At 32.3% G+C, this 22,155-nt stretch overlaps 3 protein-coding genes across 6 annotated transcripts; all 3 read right to left on the bottom strand.

Moving 5' to 3' along the window:
• Positions 1–1,822: 1,822 nt before the first annotated feature.
• Positions 1,823–5,721, bottom strand: LOC114173271 (PHD finger protein MALE STERILITY 1). Its single transcript, XM_028057548.1, has 3 exons — positions 5,433–5,721; positions 4,469–4,754; positions 1,823–3,206 (listed from the first exon to the last, which is right to left on the bottom strand). The coding sequence occupies exons 1-3, from the start codon at positions 5,719–5,721 to the stop codon at positions 1,823–1,825; spliced, it is 1,959 nt and encodes a 652-aa protein (XP_027913349.1).
• Positions 5,722–7,461: 1,740 nt separating this feature from the next.
• LOC114173369 (probable apyrase 6) lies at positions 7,462–13,702 on the bottom strand. 4 transcript variants are annotated; one of them, XM_028057712.1, is made up of 9 exons: positions 13,005–13,701; positions 11,755–11,867; positions 11,441–11,548; positions 10,897–10,951; positions 10,249–10,440; positions 10,050–10,147; positions 9,642–9,838; positions 8,118–8,236; positions 7,462–8,044 (listed from the first exon to the last, which is right to left on the bottom strand). In XM_028057712.1, the coding sequence occupies exons 1-9, from the start codon at positions 13,570–13,572 to the stop codon at positions 8,025–8,027; spliced, it is 1,470 nt and encodes a 489-aa protein (XP_027913513.1). In that variant the 5' UTR covers positions 13,573–13,701; the 3' UTR covers positions 7,462–8,024. The 4 variants fall into 4 exon arrangements, 3 of the variants coding, with proteins under 3 accessions (XP_027913513.1, XP_027913512.1, XP_027913514.1); XR_003602498.1 differs by having other exon boundaries at positions 7,763–8,044; positions 9,620–9,838; positions 13,005–13,702; XM_028057711.1 differs by having other exon boundaries at positions 7,462–8,236.
• A 1,888-nt stretch (positions 13,703–15,590) lies between these two features.
• On the bottom strand, positions 15,591–20,758 carry LOC114174238. Its single transcript, XM_028059035.1, has 8 exons — positions 20,623–20,758; positions 20,293–20,421; positions 19,824–20,150; positions 19,231–19,284; positions 18,775–18,843; positions 18,293–18,433; positions 16,229–16,352; positions 15,591–15,845 (listed from the first exon to the last, which is right to left on the bottom strand). The coding sequence occupies exons 2-7, from the start codon at positions 20,342–20,344 to the stop codon at positions 16,231–16,233; spliced, it is 765 nt and encodes a 254-aa protein (XP_027914836.1). The 5' UTR covers positions 20,345–20,421; positions 20,623–20,758; the 3' UTR covers positions 15,591–15,845; positions 16,229–16,230.
• Positions 20,759–22,155: the final 1,397 nt, after the last annotated feature.

Genomic DNA, 22,155 nt, shown 5'->3' with positions numbered 1-22,155 from the left:
TTATAATTTATATAAACAATAAGTGAGTTTGTATTATTTAAAATGAAAACATATTCGATAAGACTATTGATATAGTCTTTTAGGGAGTCATGGCCCCCATTTTTTTATACATTTATATATTTAGTATATATTTTTTGATATATTTTTAAAAAATTTAATATTTTTAATATATTTTATATATTTGATATTTTAATAAATTTATATATATATATATATATATATATACGAAAAATGTTTTTTTGTTGTCCATATTTATTTTTTAATTTTACTTTTTAAATATTTTTTAAATAAAAATAGTTATTTTATTAGTATTATCTTTTAAATGATTATTTGTTTAATTTAACTATTTTTTATTTGATTATTGTTTTAAATTTAATCACTATAAATAAGAATTAATTATAGTAAAATTATTAAAATTATTTATATTTTATTTTATAATTATAATAATAACATAATTATAATTTTTATTAGTATAAAAGAAGTAAATACATTATTTATTTTTACTAGTTTATATAAGAATTTTGAAATTACTCTTTTGATTTATGTTTTTGTTCAAAAATATTAAGTTGGTCTTTCAGAATTTCTAATCTCAGTTTGGTCCCGTTTTTTTTTAAATGATGCATTTTTGTCCTTTTTTCGTTAATTTCTTGAATCGGTTCAATATTTTTTCATAAAAAATGATATTGTGAATAAAAATGGTTTGTTTTGTTGGTGTAATTGACATAATTCTCATGTCAATTTTGATGAAAAAGTTTTGCTCCGCTTTAAAAATTTTAACGAAAACGATCAAATTGCATCAATTTTTAAAACATCGGGACCAAATTGAGACTAAAAAATCCTAGATGACCAACTTGACATTTTTGAAATAAAACATGGATAAAAAAAAATAATTTAACCAAAATTTTGGCATCCCAAAATATTGGTCGAAGATTGGCTAATGACCTACAACCAAGAAGTTATCATTATCATTATAATTATGTTAAGTGTGTTTTTAGTCCCTGAACTTTGACTAAAAGTTAGAATTCGTTCTTGTCTGAAATTTCGATATATTTTGGTTTCTAAATTTTAAAAGTGAATGAATATAGTACTTTTAGTGCAATAACTCTTTTTTTTAGGTGTCAAATGCATTTTCAAGCAGCCAGGAAGGTGTCAAACGGTGTAAATAACTTCAATACTAACATGAAACGCATTTGGCACATAAAAAAAATTAACGTAATTGGATTAAAAGAATTATATTCATTTATTTTTAAAATTTAGAGATCAAAATAGAATTAAGTTTCTTACATGAATGAATTTCAATTTTAGATAAAAATTTAAGAAATAAAACCATACTTAACCCCACCTCACAATTGATTGATCTAGGGTGGTGACAATCATTTATTATTCAACACATTTTTAGCGAAAGATAAAGTCACTTGTTATTATTTTATATTAATCACAAAACATTACACTTCTTGACCTATGGAAACTTAAGTAAACTTACATAACATTTATAATCAAGTTATTTGTAACAGACAAATTAAATGTCAATTGAGAAAACATACACTTTTTTTATAGCTCTAGACCAAACAAATTTAATAAAAATCTATTAAAAAATTATCCAAATTTATGAAAAATTTGAAACCTAATTAAAACTTTAATAAGAATAATATGTAATCTGATAAGGAATCTCTCTCTTCCCATAAGTTACTAAAACGTGAAAACATTGATGAAGCTTGCGAGCCCAATTTGTTTGCTAAAAAAAAATGTGAAGCCCACAATTCTTATTGTTGAACCTCAAAGCAATGAATAAACATGATGAAAGAAATTCACGATGGTATAATCATGGCAAAGAAGGAAGCAATACAATTTCTTGTTCACATTTTTTGCAGAGAAAAATATGAGGAATCTCTTCGTCGTTTGGAATTCTAACACATCGAGTGTGTTGCAAAATTTCACAAATATCACACGACACCATTCTTTCACCATCATCTTCAATGGTTCCACAACTACAATCCACTGCACCACTATTTGGATCACGTTCACACATTTGCTCAATCATATTTTCTCTCATGTTGCTGTCACGACCTTCAACCACAATCTTTTCACCCACTTTGGTCACTCCAAAAACCATTTCAGTTCCATCGTTCACACTCAAATTCTGAACTGATTCCACCACAAAACTCTTCAACCCCCAATAAATCTCTCTAAACCTTCTTTCAACCTCCACCTTCAACTCATTCACAGTAGAATTTCTTTTCAGTATGACACATTCATAGGGTGGCATAAAGGCCTTGTTTAGGTACACATCACCATCACCATCATTCCTCACCAAAATTGTGCAGTAAAGGTTGAGTTTTTCTTCTGAACCTACTTCAACTTGGAGAGAAAAATCTTCCCAGTAATCTCTTATAAAATACTTGGTGTCAAGAATTATCCTTGCTGCTAATGGTATAGCTGAGAGAAATTCTGACCCCATGATAGGTTTAGGGTCTATGAGAATATACTTGTACAGAAAAAGCATGTCTTTCATCACTTGAGTTCTTGTGATCTTGTACTTGTCCTTCACTTTGTTACTCATTACCACACTTTCATTACAAGGGTAAACCTTAGAAATGTCTTCCAAGCAATACTCCAACACTTTGGTCACAGGGTTCAAGCTTCTACGAACGAGGTAGTTTCCGACAACATGGTTTCCCAAGGACTTCAACACAAAATCTAACAGACCCGTGTCTCCAATGTATGCACGAGCAGCATCTCTAACCTCTTGCCGTGAAACCCATCTGAACTCAGTTTTTTTCAAGGCCTCAACAATGACCCTTGTTGCCATCTCAATCCTTTTCGGTGACCAACGACAATTGGTCTCGACCAATGCAGTTGTGCTGTAAGAGGCAATGCAGGTTTCTGGAGGAAGACGTGATTTGAGGTCTAACATGTAAGAGAAGAGGTCACCGAGGGTAACTAGGGTCTGATCTGAAAGTGTTTGATATTTTGAGAAGATGAGTGGAATGGCGTGGTTGGAATTGGTGATGTGGTGTGTGATCAAGTACAGTGGCATGCTTCTTATTGCTTCTATGGCTTTCTGGTACATGGATTGAGTTACACCATAGCTTCCTCTGCCGAATTTGTAACCCCATCGACTGAACCATGATTCACTGTATGCTATTCCATTCACAAGTCTCAGTTCCATTCCTTTCTTCTGTGAAATGTCATTCAAACTCACCTTCCTAAACATGTATACATCCATTAGTTTTGAACTTTCTTTCATTGCTACACAAATAGTTATGAGATCTTTGTATGTCACCTTTTTAGAACACAATATGTTAGAACAAACTTATCTGTAAACTGTGCATTACATCATATTAGTAATGGAATAGAATAACTGTTTGATATAATGTCTTTTACATTCATCTTAACTTTTTAGCATGCCAATGCATGGAGAGACAATAAATATAAAGGATGATAAAATACACGAATGAAATTATGGAATCCGGTTTCAAAATAGTATTGAAGATGCTTCTTTACTTTCCCTTTTATCTAATTAATCTATGTTGTTGTGAAAAGACAAGTTACAAAATGTGAAAGTTATGAAAAGAAAAATCAATAGGCTTGATTTATTAAAATCTACACTTAGAAGAAGATATCATCTCATAATGAAATGGAATTGGAGAAATGTTAGTAACATGGTATTCAAATTATTATTTTTTTTTTTACTTTTGACTAATTTTTGTTGGAATCACAAATTTCTATGGGTGATTCTAATAATGACTCTCATTTTTGGTTTTATAATTTTTAATATTTATAACTAACCATAGTGTTTTTGTCGTAAAAAAATATTAAAAAGTGAGCTCTTGATACTCTTGGTAAAATTCTCTATTACAAGGAAAAATAGATGTGAATTAACATTATAGAAGACAATAGAGAGAAGAAAAAAAATAGAATAAAAAGTAGGGACAAGAATAATCATATCAGTAAATAAATTAAATTATGAATACAAACCTTTCACATTTTACAATTATGTAAATTTAGATTTTTCTTAAGAGTTTTTCTATAACCATATGTTGTTTACGTGCGGAATTCTCAACTTTTTTGTTATTAATGTCAAATTTAAGATGTTATTTAAGAAAATCAAATTCATATTACTACAACTAATAACTTTGTCTGAGAATTTTCTAAAATTCTATCAGTAAAAATTACGAAAAACATGGTACCAATTTCAATGTTTTTTATCAATTAAAATCTATTTAATTTACGAATAAAAATTTGAAAAAGTATGCTAGTAACTTTTTACCTTATCAGTCACCTTAAGCAAATACTACAAATCAGTTGAATCTTTGTACGCAAAGAGTGCCAAAAGAAAAAAAGATAACTTTATCTGTGAAACTCATAACTTTGTAAACAATTTTAGTGTTGTGTGGATAAAACTTTGAATAGATATTTACAAAAGGATAAAAAACGAAAATTTATTGATAAATAAAAATGAATTGACCTTGCTTGCAATCCCTTGCACAAACGGTTCCAAAAGTCCATGATCTGGTTTCCAGCCAAATTAGAACCCATTTCCAATCCATTGACACATAGCAAATGGCCGAATCCATTAGAGTGAAAAACACCATGCATCATATGACCCTGTAATTCAATTAACTTTGACTTACCATTGTTAACTGTAGCACTTCCCTCACAGCACCCTTCACAGTTCCTGCAGCTACCAAGTGCCTCCTTTGAGGGTAACACAAAGTGATACTTCTTGTTGCAGATCAAATGGTTTCCCCAGCCTGTGCTATATCCAAATTTAACCAACATCATTCATCAAAATCAATAAACATCTTGTTTTATTATTCGTAAAAAGATTAAATATGTTTTTACTTTCTAAATTTTCACTTTGAATTTGTTTGTTTCAAACTTTTTACTTAAAAAATGGGATATAATTTTTTAATCTAACTGATTTGAATTTTTTTATCATGTCAAATACATTTCACGTTAGCATTTGTACTACAAGAAAATTTTTAAACAATAATTAATTTTAGTGACAAAAAATAATTAGTCACTATAATGTGACTAATTTAGATACCAATATTTTTTAGTTTATAAATTGGTATCCAATTAGTCACTATAATAACTAATTATTTTTAGTTATTAAAATTAGTCATTATTTAATAATTTTCTTGTAGTGTTAATTTGTTCACGTTGTTTGTCATATTCCAAACTTCGATCTAAAACACTGATTAACAAGTTTAAAACAATTAATATAATTTAGTTAAAAAGACATTATTTTCAAAATTTAAAGATAAAAATATATCAAAGTTCGAAATATAGAAGATTTTCAATTTGTTTAGAACTGAAAACATATTTAATGTGTCATAAAATAACATTTTTTAGTTTTGACAAAGATGGTTGTAGCATAATATATATTCTTCTATGAATTAGAGTTCCAAGCCAAGGATGAACATTACCAACGTATTGACAATGCTTGCAATGACGATTGAGCAGTGCTTGTGTTGGCTCTTCAATCACAAACAGCAAGATATGCAAAGGAGGGTGATGATGAACTTCAAGTTGAAAAGACCACATTGGCATGCTTAAATGAGTCTCCAAATTTGCATATTCAAGCAATGAATTCACATTCTCACGAAATGGCCCACCAAACATAACAGGATAACCAGGTTCAGCAAAGTTCTTGAACCTGAAAACCCTCCCACACCTCTTCCTTTTGTTGTTCCCATTCACGTCAACATTCAACATGGCCTTCGATTTTGTGAAGCCAAAACAAACAATGTGTTGTTTGGAAGTTCAAGCATGTTGAAACCATAAAAAGTGTTATATATATGGTTCTTGTTTCACTCACACTCACACACATGGTGCCTTGAAATAAAATTGGACATGGTGACAAAGGAGTTGCACTGACTTGTGTACCTTCTATTTGCATGACTTGTTTCAAAAATGGGTTTCTTTGAAAGTTTATCGCAGTAACATACGAAATGGTTGGTGTTTTGAAGTAAAGTATGGGTAGCATGCAATTATAGCCTCTTCGTTTCCTACAAAATCTATCATCATGTTGGAGTAGTTGATTCCTATATTGTAGGAACTCAGGCAAATGCAACATTTGTTGTCTAACTACCGTAAGGGACGTGTTTTCTTAAATTGAACTTGCATTTTTCATGCATGTCATTACTTTGATAACAGGGTTATTATAAAACCCATTAACTCAAATTTCTTCTTGTCCATTTCAAACTTGTTTTTAGTTCTTTGCCTGTACCACATATTTCTTTCTTTAATTACTCACCGGATGTTTCTTAAAGGATAAATAGAGAAAGTAAGAGAAAATTATAAGTTCTTTATGATGTTGGAAGAAGCTGTGTAATACATGCATAAATTAAAATAATGTTTATTTAAAAAAAAAAAAACTATCAAACAAGATCTAAATTCGTTACTACGTTTGCTACTCTCAGATCTCATGCAGTATACGTATGACACTTGAAGCACTCTACAAATATAGAATAAAAAATGACATTTGAAGCATTCTACAAAATAAATAAAAATTGACAGTTGAAGTATACGTATTGGAAAAAAAATGTAAATAAAAAGTATTTCCACTTAATGTTAGCTTCCTCGTACTGTCAAAGAAAAAAAAAATCCTCTTCAATATATTAAACTTGGTCCATCAGATATTATTGGATGCTTATTTAGCTATTTTGTATGCTATGAACCTAAATACAAATGAATTTATGAAAAGTAAAACGGATGGTCACGATTATTTTAATTAACCATTTTTCTCTTTTATAAAGTTTTTGATCATGAATTAAATCAAATCATTGGTTTAATCGAGAACTTTTCAGGAGCGAATGAATCCCAATACAGATAAAACATATTAGATGATAGACAAAACATATTAGAGGTATAATTACGATAAATATTTGTACACGAAGACATTTCTCATACCACCTTATGTAGGGAATATCAAGATGACCAATAAGCCCATTAACAAATCTATAGAAGTGAAAAAATATTAATGGTCCTAATGGAGTCTGAGATATTTTTGTCTGCATGCTTAGATGTGAGACGAGTGTCCACTTTAAATCATAATTACAAACGTTTCTACTATATTCTTCGAGAACTTCTTCTAATGTGGTGAAAACATTGTCTTCTAGAAACAGCAATTAAAATGTTCAAACTTTGACTGTCCCAAACATGTCCAAATCTAATTTAGTACATTTTTTATATGACAATAATACAAAAGGAGATTACCCCCTAACCGCCCCTTTGTGTTATTATCAGATGTTAGAGAAATAGTGCAATTGCATCTTGTGAGAACAAGCTGAACCTTCTATTAAACAGCAATTCTCCTAGTAAACTAAATCAACAATTTTCATTCCGAATGCCAGTGATTCCATATCTTATCGGATTAGTTCTTCAATGGAATTTTGGGAACGTAACGTATATTTAGTTACACGAAACATTGTGCTAGTTACTTACACCACAAACTAATGAGATGTCATGTTATGTGATCTAATCATTCAAATTTGGAAGCCATTCCAATAAAATCATGTATCCTATAATAATCAGCTTCCGCAACAAGGTTCCCAGGTAGGGAATGATGAATTTCTACTGTATGTAGCAATTGACAAACTTTTGTATAGAGTTTGGTACAAATATAGCACATAAGGTGTTTTCCGTTGAAGGATGCGGCATTTAGTTCCTCCTAGCAATTCCTAGGCTCACCTGCTCCACTTCTTGCCTTACTGTAATCTATAACCAGTGAAGCGAGTGGCGCAACAAACAATTCCTGAATTTCCACTAAACAACAAATATACGTCCTACTCTACACTAGTTCCTCGGGAAGAGTAACTCCATAATACTATTTGAGCCTCGGCTGGCATGGCCTTCAGTAGTTGACCATCAAGTTAGAAAAGGATAAATATTTTCATCATAATCACAACAGGGCCTCCACGTATGTAAACCAAGAACCATGATCTGCTCTACCATCAAGCCTTATCTACCAATGCGCGTGATAATATAGCGTCCTTTTTCTAGATCATATATTGTCTTCAACTGAGGTTTCCTCCACCTAGATATAGACCATGCCGTTAACAACACTAATAAAAATCCAATAATTGAGAGGAGAGTAGGCGATTCATCACTGAAAATGGTGGCAATCCAGTTATGGTTCTGTAAATCTGCATCAGCTGTTGTTTGCAGAATAAAAGCTCCCAAAGCCCAATCAAGCGGAATACTTCCCACCTCACTAGCAACCTTGACCCTGCCCAACAATTCCAGTCAGTAAGATGCAGCCAACAAGAACACAGATGCATTGACATGATGAAACAGAAAATATATGCAATCCCAACCAGAAACGGACAAAAGCAAGTGCAAGCACACAAACATGAGTGAAAAATTGATTACCAATTGAACCGAGGAAAATAAAGGCATCCAGAAACAAAAATGCCATCGTAGGAAATCTTTAATGAGCAACTCATAGTTTTCTAACTTCTAATAAATTTCAATGAATGATATGTGAATATATTGGAGAGTAAGATAAAAAAGAAAACGGTGACTAAGTCATGAGGTGTTACATATGTCAACATAAATCGAATAAAAAAACATTGAAGAATTTTGGGAAAATTACAATTGCTACAAAGGTAGTTAAAATCACAACCCTAATCCCAAGATCACACAATTCAGACTTTTGCCAGACCCACCGATCTTAACCCAAAAGATCTAGTTAGTTTGTGTGGGAGCACCATGCTTAGAAACAGGATTGGTGGAATCGGACATACCCACTATGCTCATCAAAAATAACTTTTTCTCAAACACCTGAGAGCCGACCCAGCTCTGAACCCTATTTTGCCTTTTGCCATTTGACATGACCTCAGTTTCGAGATTCAACATGTGGCTTTGTGTTCATCTTTCTATATGGTGAGGAGAGAGTTGTTATTCCTGACCAGTAGGTCTGTAAAATTAATGATGTAAAATTAAAATTCATTAATTTTACAGGGACTAAACATATTTAAGCCTAAACTTTTTGTAATGAAAACGTGTCTGTTTCCTCATCTCTTCTGTCTTTCCTTTTCATTTTTCACTTGACTCTTCCTAGTATGACCTTCGCTGCTGCCCCCAAGTAAATCCACTGAAGTGGTGCAATATGCGACAGCCACCAGGCCTTGAAGCTTCCATTCATCTACCCTACAGGCCTGCACCAAGCCTTCCCCATTCAGCCACCGAAACAGCATAAAATCCTCCATTTGGCAGTTAAACAACCAAGCCTGAACCACCAAAATCACAATTTTTTGTCCACTCCAAAAGTACCCAAATATTTCCCATCAGAAATTCATAGCCAAACACCTCATGGAGACCGACCTTCAATGAGAAAACCCAAACACCTCATGGAGCCCCTCATTATGTCAAGAAACATGTTTGAAGAAACTTCTTCATAAACAATTTGAAAAGAAGATAAGAAAAAAATGAAATAAGCTTTTCCATAACTTAATACAATTTACGTTAAAGGTGGCCAGTGTATGCAGTGTTAATTCAGCAAACTACTGGAAGTTATTAGGATTTTTTGCCCTAAAATATTTGTTTCATGTACAAATGGGACTAAATGATCAGTGCCAATAATATTATCAACCTCAATGTACTCAAATACCTTAAATAAAAAACAAGAATACCTCTCATCATCCAAAGCAATTCCAAGACTGTCGTGAAGCATAGCAACAATATATGCTGAAGAGAAGCAATACCGAAGTAAATCTTCCTCATTATGGGAAACATATTTTTCCTTCAGCCTTAACCAATCCTCTCCACAGAATTCTTGCCCAGCAGTCATCAACTTGGACAGATAGGCCTTCGGCCGCAATCCAAAAAACTGAAAAAAAGATTCAAGAATCAGTGCTCATAATGACATATGGATAATTAAAATAGTAGCAGACCATGCTGCGTGTCAGAAGCCTGAGAAATAATAGGAGTTACAGTACATTACTGCTATCTCCTTTCTCTAATGCATTGCTTTAAGACAATAACATTTTGCACAATTATACTGGACAACAGTAAAAGAAGCATATAAGTATAAAAAGAACCTTTGATGTGTGATAGAAATTTTCTGTGGCCAGAAAATTCCCCTGAAGATTTGGTATGAACGTTGATCCCATGTGACAGTGTTGATGGGAGCATGATTCTGCATAAATAACAAAATAACCAACTTTAATACAAAACAACAGTGAAGAAAACTTCATTTTAAAGGGAATCTTAACAGTAAAAAATTATTGAAAATATGACCTTTCCCTTTTTGTAGCAACATAAGTGCTGCCGATCTGCACTCTGAAAAGTTCCCCATTGTTTGGACAGTGAAAAGAGAACGGACCTTTTCACTCTCCGAGCTAGGAGGTAACTTCAATGACTCAGCACTGTAAGAGTATCCAGTAGGAGTACAAGGATCTATCCGCAACCTTTCTTGAAGAGATTGAGAAGCTGCACTGAGGAGAGTAAAGAATCAATACCAAATAATATTACCATCTGAAGCCACTATCTCTACTGAATGACTGTAAATAGTTAGTAAAAATAGAGAAATGGAAGCAGGTTTTCAAATCAAAGTGAAAGAAGGAATTGGCGAAATATCACTACCCTAGTTTAAGTAATTTTCAACCTTAAGTAATTTTCATCCCCAAAAAGTTGGAAAAATTCACCACACATTATAGGATATAAGTAAAGTGGAAATCTGATCTTACAAACTAGTTTTGTAGGTTTGAGTTAGACCTAAAATCACTTTGTAAGAAAAACATTACTACCGATAGTAGGTATGCATGTCAGAAGAATTTCATGCGTCAAAGTTCAAAACTGTAAAAATCAATGCCAACCATCATACAGTTTGGTAATTAAGTTTCAAGATGACATATAACAGTACAACAATGTGACCCATATAATTACCCAAGCCAAATTTTCCTGATACAAGTCCTTCTTTCCATGAGTCGTGAGCAACATTCTGCAGAATGAGAAGTTATCAGAAAGTGCAAATCACTGGTACCATTCCAAGTGCATAGAAATAGAACACATTATTAGCCATGTGACAGGCAAAGAGAATCGGATTGAATTAAAAGGGACCAATAAAAATCATTAAGGAAATAAAGTTTTGATCCAAACAAAATTACCATTTCATTATTTGTCCCCTACGTGAAAATATGTTAGTAATCAGTCCCTATCATTATCATATTTAGAAAATTCCTGTCTTGTCAAACATTTGAATGATCAAAACATTATTTAAAGCAAGATTTCTGAAACAGTAGAAATCGTTTCATTGAACTGTAGACTTTTTCCATGTAGGGACTAAATGAAATGTCAAGCAATGGTAACAAAATTGAGCTTACCTTTTTGTTCAGTGTAAAATCATTTGAGTGATTTAGGATGCAGAATACTGACAGATATACACATGCTATCATGACTATAGAACAGGACAGAGAGATAAAACAGTCACCAGGCCAAAATGAAGAAAGCTGTGGCTGTAAAGCTTGTAAGTGATATTCCCAAATTTAACAGTTCTTGAGAAAGAAGGAAGCACCGGTTCTCTTGATACAAAGGTCACCTAAAGTAAGGTACAAATCAATTCGTCATATTTCCAACAGTATGTATGAGCCTAACCAGAAAGGTGGAGCTTTCTTTATAACAATTTGGCTTTAAAACTCACCAAGTAAATTGCAGTCAAATTATATAAATTTAACTGTAAAAATAATTTGGATTCTAAAAGTAAGATTTTGGAATATCAAATAATCAAAAACTATGAACTTGTACCTGAGCAGAAGCACCACCAAGTTCAACAATCCCAGTTGTATCCAAAGGATCACCTCCAAGAGTGCCAAGTGCATAATTAGCAACAACCCAAGCATAAACTCCTTCATCAGAACCTTTACAACCAGAATAATACCATAAGAAGCCAACAAAACGGTGGTTCTACAAAAAACTAAGAAAGCATTACAAAATTAAGTAGGTGGATAAAACAAAAGAAGCATCGCATTTACTTTACGATTTTCTAACAAGAACACATTGCATGATTGAAAGTCAAACTATGATTGGAAAACATAAAAGCAAATGAGTAAACTAGATGATGTGATAATTGGTTCACTACGTAATAAATCTTGAGACATCATATCACCACTCAATTTCATGCAGATGTTATGAACACTGGGGGGATTTCATCATAAAGATCCAACGCCAGAACAATTATCAAGCCCAAACTTATAGAAATTCCATCAAACCCTGAAGTCCGAAATCTTGTGTGCTCATCAACTACAACTATTTCCCGTCTATACTACGGGAGAGGAATAAACGTATTGCAGTTGAAAAGCTTAAGAAATCCATAAAACAGGAGAAAAAGAACAAAAAAAAAACGACACCAGCATAAGGATCCTTCTGCTTCAAGTCATCAAACCCCCTCTCTCACACACTAACAAAGCTATTCCATCAACAAAGCTCCCATGTGCAAAGTTCCATCACCATCCCTTTCTTAAAACATTCCAGTTAATAACTAAACACCAAATCCTACACTTTTACTTCATTCATGGTAAAACTTTTCAGGCAGGCATAGTTAAAAAATCTATTTACATTCCCATCATCTCGCAACTCCATATATTTGTATAAAAAATACTCTCTCAATCTCAACATTTCCCATATAAATATCTGAAAACAGTAAAAACAACAGAAAAGCAGCGCGTCACTATTGTAATCATGGCCTGTCTCATTAGCTAAACATCTGCAGATCCTCACCACTGGCCACTAGCAGACAAGCCCTCCAAAGTATCACAACTACAATACACGTAGAAGAAAAAAAGAGTATAGCATTGATTTGCACACACGCACACGAACACAATGAGAACGAGATAAATGCAGTTGAATACACATCTGCATTAATTATTCAAAAAGAGAACATAGCCACTCGCAGTAGTCTTAATTGTCAGTTATAACAGCCTTGGCTAATTGAGATGTGGTCTCAAAGAGAGAGAGAGAGAGAGAGAGAGAGAGAGAGAAATTGGAAGAAAGAGAACCTGTGATAACAGAAGCCCAATGGTCCATAAACTTGAACCCGGAGTTACGCAACACCTTCCTACACGACTGCAGAATCCTTTCCTGCACCTCCGCGTCCAGCATTCTCAACCCTGCCGTTGCCATCAACCGAATCTCCGTCTCCCCCCAACTCACCCTCGGGATCCGCCCTTTCGCGAATTCCACCAGCTCCGATACCGACACGCCCGCCCCATCCGGATCCTTCGCGAACGCCGACAGCCCCGGGTTAACGCGCATCGAGGCCAAACTCTCCTTCCCGAACTGCAACGGGCTGCCCGACCGGTACTTAAACACGTGCACGCGGGTGCCAGTGCTCCCGCCGTCGACGATGATCCGGTACCGGAAACTAATTTCAGAGTGGGAGAACGCGCAGTAGGAGAGGAGGAAGAGGAACGAGAGCGCGAGAATGAGGAGGAGAACGGAAGATAGGGAACGCGATGGAGCGGACTTAGGGTTGCGAGCGAAGAGGTTGGTGGAGCGTGTTTTGATCGGATCCATTTCGTCGTTGCGATTCGAACCGGCACGAGTACGGGCAGTCGATCGGCGCATCAAAGGTCTGAGGGACGGAAGGAATCGGAGGTCATGTTATCGCCGGAGTAGTTTCCGGCGGCGATGTTCTCTCTCTAAATGCCGATAGAGAGAGAGAAGAAAAGAAAACGTGATTGTGATTTGTGCGAAGTGCTGGCGTTGCGTCAAATAGTTTCCTCGCCGAACCTGATATTCGGTTCGGGTTGGTCTTGAGCCTCTGGTTCGGACTCTGGGCTTGGCTTCGGGTCGATTTCTTCTGCTAAACTACTTGTATTGGGAGAATAATTATTCATCACTAATTATGATAACAATAATAATCATATCAATATACATTCCAATTTTTGTGTTAGGAAAAAAAGGAATAATTATTAAATATTTAAGAAGTTTATAGGTTGATTATTAATATTTGTAAGGATGATTAAGATATAAAAATGATTTTTCATAATTTCTAACTAAATTTGGAATATATATAGTCAATAAATTAAAATAGAAAGAATGAAGAGACATAAAAATTTAATAGAATGGTAGTGTACGTATGAAATCTGTTCTAGTATTCCTGGATAACTCGTAAATAGAAATACTAAATAAGCTTTTAAAAAATTAAAATTTACAGAAACAGTGTATCATTAACACAATTATCAGAAATGTTAACCTTTTAAATCCATATTTCAATTTTTGTACCTAAATTACTCTACTAACTTAAAAGAAAAAATTACTCTCTCTTTATGTCTCGTTGATAGTCAATCCGGGGTAACTAAATTTGAGTTCTAATCTGTTAAGGATAATGACAGATAATTAAGTAGGTGTTGCCTAAAAAATACTAGACAATCTTATACCCTTAAATTGTCTTAAGGGCGACCTTCGTTACGACATATCTTATTTTATTTTTTACATATATTTTAAAATTATATTTATATATAATTATTTTAAGTTTAAAATTATATCTATATTTATATATTATTTATAACTTATTTAGAGTTTACTTTAACTAATTTAACTAATTCGATTTGTTTTATAGATAATTTTTAACAGTTAATGAAAGTTTTTTATAATTATTTTATGATATAACAGTAAATGATGATTATATTCTTTTTAGATTTTACGTGTGCTTGTTTTGAATTATTTTGAGTAAAAAAAATAAAAAGAGAAATGAAGATCTTTTTCTTAATTAGAAAAGTTTAATTCATATATAAAGATTAATTTGGTATTTCTGAATTTCTTTTCCAAATTTCGTCACTTTTCTCTCAAAATTGTTATATTTGTACGGGTAGATGAATAACAAAAAAAAATAGTCTCGCGGATATTTAGTGGTAGCAGTTGCTAATTAAATGAATGTGGAAAAACCTGTAAATAAAATTAATAATTATAAGTGAATTTTATTCAATTTTTTAAATTAATTAGTTAAAATAAATTTATTATTGAAAAAATATTAATCACAAAAAAATCGTTTAAAAAGTGACACTTCTTAAAAACGGATATTCTGTCAAAAATGAAATAGTCCTGTAACTTCCTTAAAATTCTTACTTCCTGAATATCATTTCCTATTTAATACTTTGAATTTGAATTTCATGTTTGAATAAAATCGATTCAACACATTTATTTGTGCTTTATATTGTTAATATTTTTTATTTAAATTTATGAAATTGAAGTTATATTTCTAAATAACTTTTTTTTAATTTTTATTTTAGTATAATTTTATTTATCTAAATATATATTTTAAAGTTCTATTTTTAAATAATTTTATTTAAAATTAAAAAAATATATACATAAAATATTTATAAGTACCCATAAATATAAAATATAAAACTAGAAGTATTTTCACAGAAACAAATTGCAAGTTATACACTCTTTCAAGATTGACAAAAATAGCAACATTTCTTTAACATTTTTCTGAGGCATGCTTAGAAGTTAGAAGCCATCCTTTATCGTTTCCATACGAGCTTATCAAGGATTCAACAAAATCAAACTAATCAAACGTTTGTCATGGAACATCCATACATAGGTTCATAAAAAATGTAAATACAGTATAAATTCTCCATATCAGTCATTTTCTGATTCATACGAACAAATCAGGGTTTCTTTCTGCCAAATAGAGTCAATCAAAAGTTTGTTATGGGATGTTCATACATAAAAAAGGTACGAGTTCATATTAGCCTTGTAAGGATTCGTTCTTGTATACATTTAATAGCCCTTTAAAATGCTCACTACCAAGTCACATTTGTACAAACAAACAAAAAAACAAAATGCTGGTCTCCCATCAAAGCTTGCAATACCTCATCCAACATCAACAACACCTACATTCAAAGTGATGTTCATGCATAGTCAAAGAGTGTTACAATTAATCTATACAACGAGTTGTCAACATAGGTTTTTGTTTACAAACACATTTATCGACACCAATAAATCGTGAACAAGTCCATATAAGAGACAAAAACACCACTTTCAATCCAAAATCTTAAGACAATAGAATTATGATCATTTTACTTATATACTAGTCATCTTACTTATTTTTATTCAATGTTGAACTTCCAACTCATCTACCCGTTGCAAATACTTTCTATAGCTACGGTCAACAATTACATGTAAACCACTCATGGACCCATTTTTTGAAAAACAAAACTGAACATCAAGAATGTTTTGCTACAGTTTTCCTGTCATGACAATCAGGAGTAAATACCTCTAGTTTCCTGGCAGTCCTTGCATAGCAGGAAAGTGATTCCCTAAACGAGCTTCACGTCTCAACTCAGTTAAGCGTAATCTTTTCATAGGTATAAATTCCTTTGGTGCTTCTGAGTTTTCAGCTGATACATTAAGTTGTTAGATAGATATGTATGGATTTGATACTCGAATGATTAATTTGTAACTTCTGAGAATAAAATATTTTGATGCACGAATTAAAACTATCTGAAAATAAAAAACCATCATGTGTGATTTGACCAGAAAGGGCACGAAGATAAATGCCAGCACCCAGTACGGACATCCAATTGGTTCTCACATTACACATAATGTGAAATGAAAAAATATATCACAATCTCTCGAGTCCAACCTTCACAGAACAAACAATCTCAAATTGCTGAACTCTTGTCCTTCTCTAGTGGTACCTAAACGACTCTATCGTAGATGTTGTCTCACCTAGTGCAGGGGTTTTTGTCTGCTTAACCTTCAATGCACTTTTCTCTTCAACACACTCTGTTCTAAGCTGGCATGAAACAACATTGTGACATTCTTTGGCTGGCAGCATATGTTTCGTATACAACCTCATGTAGCATGTACACTCACCAACACGGAGGAGACTGAACATAGATACAAACATCGGACATACACAGATATCGACATGGAATATATATATATACACACACACTAAATTATTAATTCTTTATATTGGCAATCAAGATTTATATATTCAAAATTATCTATAAAAAAAGTTAGTCAAATATAACAATCTGAATATGTTGTTACCTAGTACAAAAAATAATATAATCTATCTAAGGTCCGAAAAGAGAAAAGAGAATCTAATTCATTTAACACATTTTACCCCCTCTTCATCATTGTCATCGAAGAAGACACTCCGGCTAAGATTTATCCAAAGATAAATTAACAATTTCAAAGAATTTCACATTCAAGAACAAATAAAAAGCTCATAACAATATATATAATCTAAAATCCAAGATTATATAAGATATGTACCTTAATTCTGTAATTATAATAGAAACTTATGCAATAAGTTTTCTAGCTTTTAACTTGCAAAAATAAAAAACATCGTGCTAGCCCTCATTAAGGCTGCGTCAAACGTGAAACGTGTCAAAGACCCAAAAAATATAAATATTCTAAATATTTAATATAAACATACATAGGACCTACTCCTTATTTCTATATTATACAAATCTAAACATATATAATATAAATAATCCTAATTATGTAAGATATGCTCCTCTTTTTCTATAATTATAGTAGAAACTTACTTACACAATAAGTTTTTTAAGTTCTCAACTTAATCATGTTTGTCCTCATTAACACGGTTGGACGTGTCAATGACTGAAAAAAACGATTTTTAAATCAGACACTTCAGCAGGTTCAGTATGGTGTCCATACGTGATCAATGTCTAGTGGAACAATAAACCTCATAAATAACAAATTTCACCAAAATGGACTCTATCTCATGACTTTAATACCAAGTGAACTTTAAGTCTAACTCAATCTTATAAAACCAGCTTGTAAGGTGAGGTTTGCATTCACATATTTAGTGTAAATTGGTCTTATCTCTAATTGATGTAAGACTTCCAACAAGATGATCAAGTTTCTTAGAGGACTGAAAGATAGTTATTTTATTATAAACTCACAAATCATGTTGATGGATACATTGCCATCTTTAATCGTGTTTTTCTTTGATGGTTCAACGAGAGACAAACTTTTGGTGACACAATGAATTAAACTAAAGTGATGGTAGAGGATGCACAAAATGAAATGGTGGAAGAGGATATGGTGCCAAGCATTGCAAGACTATCATCATCCGCACCACTTGCAAAGAACCTTAGGAAAGCTGCACCACAAAGGATATCCGTTCTAATGGGAGAGCCCAAGGCCTTATAAACATCACACAAATATCCTATATTACAATGTTGAACTCAAGTCCCACCATACCTTGCAATTCCCACCATAATACATCCACCAGTTTCAGGTGGTTTGTGAGAACATGAAAGTAAATCATTACATTTCATTAACTATTGTGCTTTGGTCATACCTGTTAGCGCATGCAAACTTGCATTGGAAGGATTTCGTTTACACTCGGTCCTTAATTGTTGTCTTAGCTTTTTAGTCTTGAATATCCTTAATCTCCTCGCAGTACGTTGAAGTTCCTTCAGATTTTCAACATCCCACCATACTGCAGCAAATTGATAAAAGATTATTTAGTGATTGATTGTAGTCCAATCAAAACTGCCAGTGCTAAATACCCAGAAAATGTCAATCTTAGTACATATTTAACAGTCACACTAAGTTAAAAATTAGAAACACACAGACATTCATGACCTACTATTTTGCATAAGATGATGACAAGTACAAATTGAAACTAAGTACAAATACAATTGATTGCAGCTTACTCTTTGTACATTAGGTAAGAAGAGCATAGCTCATCCGATTCTTAACATAATTTTTTTATAATGAAGTTCGTTTAAAACCAAATTTCTAATTTTTTACTTCATACAGAACCTATATGAAACATACCATCAGACAGTGGACTGGCTCCTCTGTATAAGTTATGTGCAGGAACACCTTGAACAGAAGGATTGAAATCTGAAAGATAAATCCAGAGAACAAGAAAGTCAATATCAATTACTACTTCGAAAGATAATGATATATCATTACAGTAACATAACAATCAAGTCAGCATCAGGCTGAACCGACCTATTTACCACCTTCAAAATAAAGCTCATTAAAAAAATTATAGACTAATAAGTGGATATTACATATTAATTTGATGCTGACCTATGCAGTACAATTTCACCGTGTGCTTGAATTGAGGAATTACATGACTGAAGAGAACTATAAATAGCCTATAATACATATAGTATGGAGCATCAACCAATGTTCCTTCCATTAGTAACCGTTATAGAACAACCAAAGTCAAGGAATCATAGTCTTGCTATATATTAATGATATTTATGGAAGGAATACCCTTACCCCCTTGACAGATATTGTTCTTCACAGCTTGCCCTGCAACCACATTTTCTTTATCTGTAACAACGATAGCAACTAGTTAATCCTAGATTGCTAAAAGAACCAATATAAAGGCAAACATGCTTGCTCACTGCTCCAACTCAGTTAATTTGACTGGATGTACTAATAAGTTCTTCAACTAGTTTTGCTTATTGAATAGAAACTAAACATTTAAATAACATAAAAACTCACACTTGAAATCCTAATAGTCTCCCTTTCAAATGTGAGTTTTCTTCCACACTGGTACTTCCCCTCAAGCATCAAATTCAGGATTCTTGAATCACTCTCGAGGGGATATTTGGAATAATTCAGCACCAATGAGTCATGAACATACATATAGGAAACTAAGACACCATCTTCAATCCAAAATATTAATGCAGTAGGTTTGTGGTCTTATTTCATATATACTAATCATCTTGCTCATTCCTACTTACGACACAGACACACAATTGAAATCCTAATACTAATAATATAAGTACTTAACATGTTCAAAATCAAACTGTGAAAAGTTCAAGAATTGTCCCTCTCTTCACACTATCAGTTTCCTTATTAATCACCTTTAAAGCTGTTGCAAGGCAAACTCTGATCCATACGCTTCTCAGTCCCATTTATCACTGTTGCATTGTCTTTGGACCGAGCTCGACGTTTGATCTGACTCAATCGAAGTATTCTACCTTTTGGTTGCTCATTTTCAGGCTCAGAAATAGTTCTTTTCTGTGACAAATCATTCTCACTTTTACACCGAGCTTGATGCTTTATTTGGTTCAGGCGGATTATTTTTCCTTGTGAATGTTTGCAGCAGCTATCACCACCCCTCTTCTCATCCAATAAAAGGTAGTTACATCTAGCTTGCTTCCGAATTTGAGTTAAGCGAGTTCTAGTAGCTACACATCAAAACCCACACTCTTAACTACTAACATAACAAACTGTAGATAATCTATGATCAAAATACAAAAACTATTCCAACATTGACATTGTAAAGTGCACAAAGCACGAGAAAATTGAATAAAGGGCAGCATCACCAACCATCCACATTTATTTTGCTAACACGTTCCTGTGACATTTTCTGAACTACCATGCCACAACTTGTAACCTCGCCACAGTGGATTTTAGCATAAGTTAGTCTACATCAACACCCATAGATTTGGCACAGTTCTGAAAAGCAGTAAGAAAATGCATGAGGAGGAGACCAAAGCGCACACACACACAAAAAAAACAAAATGGCAGCACATGGATGAAAATGACAGCAAAAGAAACAGAGAAAACCCTAGAGGATACAGAGACAAAGGAGTTGCACAGTAGCAAAAGTTAGTACTAAGAAAAACAAGTACATTTTTTATTTTTTGTAGTGTGTACCTTTTTGTCTTCTTGAGGAGGAAAATGGAGTGAAGTGAAGAAAGATAGAAGGTGGTTATTGAGATGAAGACAACATATAAATATCTGAAAATAAATTAAATGAAAAAATAAATAAGGAAACAACCCTAAACGGAGACTCCTAGGAATCAAAAAACAGAAGTGGGGCAACCGGGAAGATTTATAAGGAATGTGTCCCTGTCTTCATGAGTACTGTAGTAATAATAATTAAATATTTACATTAAAAAAAGTAAACAATTATTAATATTGAGATTCAACGTATTGAAAGCTTCCCCAATCATAAGTGATGCCATTAATCTATTAATAAAAAGATTTACACTTATTTTGTTGTGTTAAATTAAATGTATTAAATGTGACTCTTTTTATATTTTTTTGTCCTTTCTTAGAGTAATTGTTAATTGTAAAGTTTTTGGTTTTTGGGACTTTTTAGGGCGTCAAATATTTTGTCGTGTTTGATAAGAATATATTCTAACTAATATTTATAAATTAAGAAAATTTAAATTATTCGAAAGGTATTTATTTTGGTAGAGGTGTGTTAATCTGGTACCCGTTTCTAAAAAAGTGTCAATTGCATCCTATTTTTTGAAAAAGTGTTTCAATTAAGTTCTTTTCAGACGAAGTTGACTAACGCCATTAACAACGTGTCATGTGTCAGTTTGTCATTTTTTTATTATTATTTTTTTTTTGGTTTTTTTTATTTTTTGAAAAAAAAAATGTCACGTGTTAGGTCCCTGTGTGTGACAGGTGGCATTGTCAATGCCACTTGACATTGTGATGTCACATGTCAGTGTCACCATCAGATATCATTATGTGATTTCGATTTAGTCTCCATATACGTATTTTTGTTTCAATATAGTACCTACTTATGTGTATCTGATTCAATTTTGACCTAATTTTTTTAATAATTAAAAATTCATTTTTTTATAAAATTAAAAATAATTAAGTATAAAATTTTTACAAAAATTAAGTATTTGATATTTATATTAAAATTTAGTGGTAAAAGTTATTTTATTAAGTCATTTTTAATACAAAAAATTAGTATAACATTCATACAAATAGAAATTTTGGCTTAAAATTAGTAAGAGACAATATTGTTCTATTTTGAAAAAAAAATTAACAAAACATAATTACTTAATAAAAAAAATAATTAATAAAGTAATATGTTAAAAAGTCGTTTTTAATAAAAAAATATTAGTATAACATTTATACAAATAATAAATTTGGTATGAAAATGAAAGAAATAATATAAATATTAGTACTTGATTTTGTAAAAATATTTATACTTAATTAATTTTAATCTTATAAAAAATGAATTACAAAAGTATTTTAATTATTAAAAAAATGGAACAAAATTGAATCAGATATACATAAGTAGGTATTAAATTGAAACAAAAAGACATATATAGGGACTAAATCGAAACCAATACAATGGCATCTGATAGTGACACTGACACATGGCATTGCAATGCCACGTGACACAATGTCACGTGACACTGACAATGCCACATGTCACAC

The sequence above is a fragment of the Vigna unguiculata genome, chromosome 2, assembly GCF_004118075.2.
Source record: "Vigna unguiculata cultivar IT97K-499-35 chromosome 2, ASM411807v1, whole genome shotgun sequence".
Taxonomy (NCBI): Eukaryota; Viridiplantae; Streptophyta; class Magnoliopsida; order Fabales; family Fabaceae; genus Vigna; species Vigna unguiculata.
This window is presented reverse-complemented; position numbering and strand designations above follow the sequence as displayed.

What these genes read in the sequence shown, in the direction of transcription:
- LOC114173271 (XM_028057548.1), bottom strand. Translation starts at nt 5,721, where the DNA reads ATGTTGAATGTTGACGTGAATGGGAACAACAAAAGGAAGAGGTGTGGG. An exon ending in CAAGCATTGTCAATACGTTG is followed by an intron (nt 4,755 to 5,432) that starts GTAATGTTCATC and finishes GATATAGCACAG; the next exon opens with GCTGGGGAAACCATTTGATC. An exon ending in TGCAAGGGATTGCAAGCAAG is followed by an intron (nt 3,207 to 4,468) that starts GTCAATTCATTT and finishes ATACATGTTTAG; the next exon opens with GAAGGTGAGTTTGAATGACA.
- LOC114173369 (XM_028057711.1), bottom strand. Translation starts at nt 13,572, where the DNA reads ATGCGCCGATCGACTGCCCGTACTCGTGCCGGTTCGAATCGCAACGAC. An exon ending in TTGGTGGTGCTTCTGCTCAG is followed by an intron (nt 11,549 to 11,754) that starts GTACAAGTTCAT and finishes ACCTTACTTTAG; the next exon opens with GTGACCTTTGTATCAAGAGA. An exon ending in ATTGCTTTGGATGATGAGAG is followed by an intron (nt 8,237 to 9,641) that starts GTATTCTTGTTT and finishes ATTGTTGGGCAG; the next exon opens with GGTCAAGGTTGCTAGTGAGG.
- LOC114174238 (XM_028059035.1), bottom strand. Translation starts at nt 20,344, where the DNA reads ATGGTAGTTCAGAAAATGTCACAGGAACGTGTTAGCAAAATAAATGTG. An exon ending in TAGCAAAATAAATGTGGATG is followed by an intron (nt 20,151 to 20,292) that starts GTTGGTGATGCT and finishes TTTGATGTGTAG; the next exon opens with CTACTAGAACTCGCTTAACT. An exon ending in GAACAATATCTGTCAAGGGG is followed by an intron (nt 18,844 to 19,230) that starts GTAAGGGTATTC and finishes TTTATCTTTCAG; the next exon opens with ATTTCAATCCTTCTGTTCAA.